The 1,068-nt window shown below is 39.0% G+C and overlaps 3 protein-coding genes across 9 annotated transcripts in view; 2 read left to right on the top strand and 1 right to left on the bottom strand.

The window, feature by feature from the left end:
- The window catches only part of LOC117951263 (protocadherin beta-16-like), a 122,438-nt gene that overhangs the window by 88,270 nt on the left and 33,100 nt on the right, over positions 1 to 1,068 (bottom strand). The gene's annotated exons all lie outside the window — the stretch shown is intronic.
- Positions 1 to 1,068, top strand: part of LOC117951266 (protocadherin beta-16-like) — a 65,950-nt gene that overhangs the window by 39,704 nt on the left and 25,178 nt on the right. The window lies entirely within an intron of this gene.
- The window catches only part of LOC117951265 (protocadherin beta-16-like), a 19,858-nt gene that overhangs the window by 17,317 nt on the left and 1,473 nt on the right, over positions 1 to 1,068 (top strand). Inside the window, exon 2 of the mRNA XM_034882895.1 lies at positions 29 to 1,060. Within this exon, the coding sequence (XP_034738786.1) occupies positions 29 to 1,060 (1,032 nt within the window). The remainder of the gene's footprint in view (positions 1 to 28; positions 1,061 to 1,068) is intronic.

Genomic DNA, 1,068 nt, shown 5'->3' with positions numbered 1-1,068 from the left:
CAGTATACTGAGCTGAAGACAGACAAAGGGATTTTAGTCGTGAAAGAGAGAATAGACCGGGAGCAGCTTTGTGGAGACGTTACCCCGTGTAGTTTCACCTTCGATGTGATTCTAGAAAACCCAGTGGAGTTACATCAGGTAACAGTTGAAATAACAGACATAAATGATCATTCGCCCACGTTCAAAAGAAATAGCATCAATTTTGAAATCAGCGAAATAGCCAATACTGGTGCTCGTTTTCCATTGACAAGTGCAGAAGACCCAGATGTGGGTGTCAACGGACTCAGAGAATATGTTCTGACCGAGAATGGGAATTTTGTTCTGAAACAAAACTCGAATGCAGATGGAAAGAAATATGCAGAGATGGTGCTTCAGAAGCCATTAGACAGAGAGACGAATCCTAATCTATCTCTAAAGCTCATAGCTGTAGACGGTGGGACTCCGCAGAGATCTGGTACAGTAAATATAGATATAACTGTGCTTGATGTCAATGATAATGCGCCTGTTTTTAATCAATCGGTGTACAAAGCTGCAGTAATGGAAAACTCTCCCAGAGATACTTACGTTACCACTGTAAATGCTAGTGACGCAGATTTCGGGTCAAATAGTATTGTCACGTATTATTTGTCAGACATCAGCAATAGCCTTAGTGATTTGTTTACAGTAGACGACAAAAGTGGTGTCATTATTATAACAGGTTCTGTTGATTATGAAAAAGATAAAAAGTACGAACTTAGATTCGATGCAAAAGATCAGGGGGGTTTGACAGATTCAAGTAAAGTCATAATTGATGTAATTGATGTGAATGACAACTCTCCTACTATAAGCGTCATGTCATTCACTAGTCCTGTCTCAGAAGATTCCCCCTCTGGTACAACTATTGGCATGATAAATGTAAAAGACCTCGATTCAGGTGATAACGGACAAGTAAACTGTAGAATAGAACAAAATTCACCTTTCAAGGTTAAATCTAATTTAAAAAATTACTACACCTTGGTAACAGATACTGCATTAGATCGTGAAACTGTGTCAGAATATAACATCACTGTTGTTGCGACAGATGCAGGA

This window comes from Etheostoma cragini, chromosome 10 (genome assembly GCF_013103735.1).
Source record: "Etheostoma cragini isolate CJK2018 chromosome 10, CSU_Ecrag_1.0, whole genome shotgun sequence".
In the NCBI taxonomy this organism is placed as follows: Eukaryota; Metazoa; Chordata; class Actinopteri; order Perciformes; family Percidae; genus Etheostoma; species Etheostoma cragini.
Note: the sequence above shows the minus strand (reverse complement) of the source record. Positions and strands in the feature narration are given on the sequence as shown.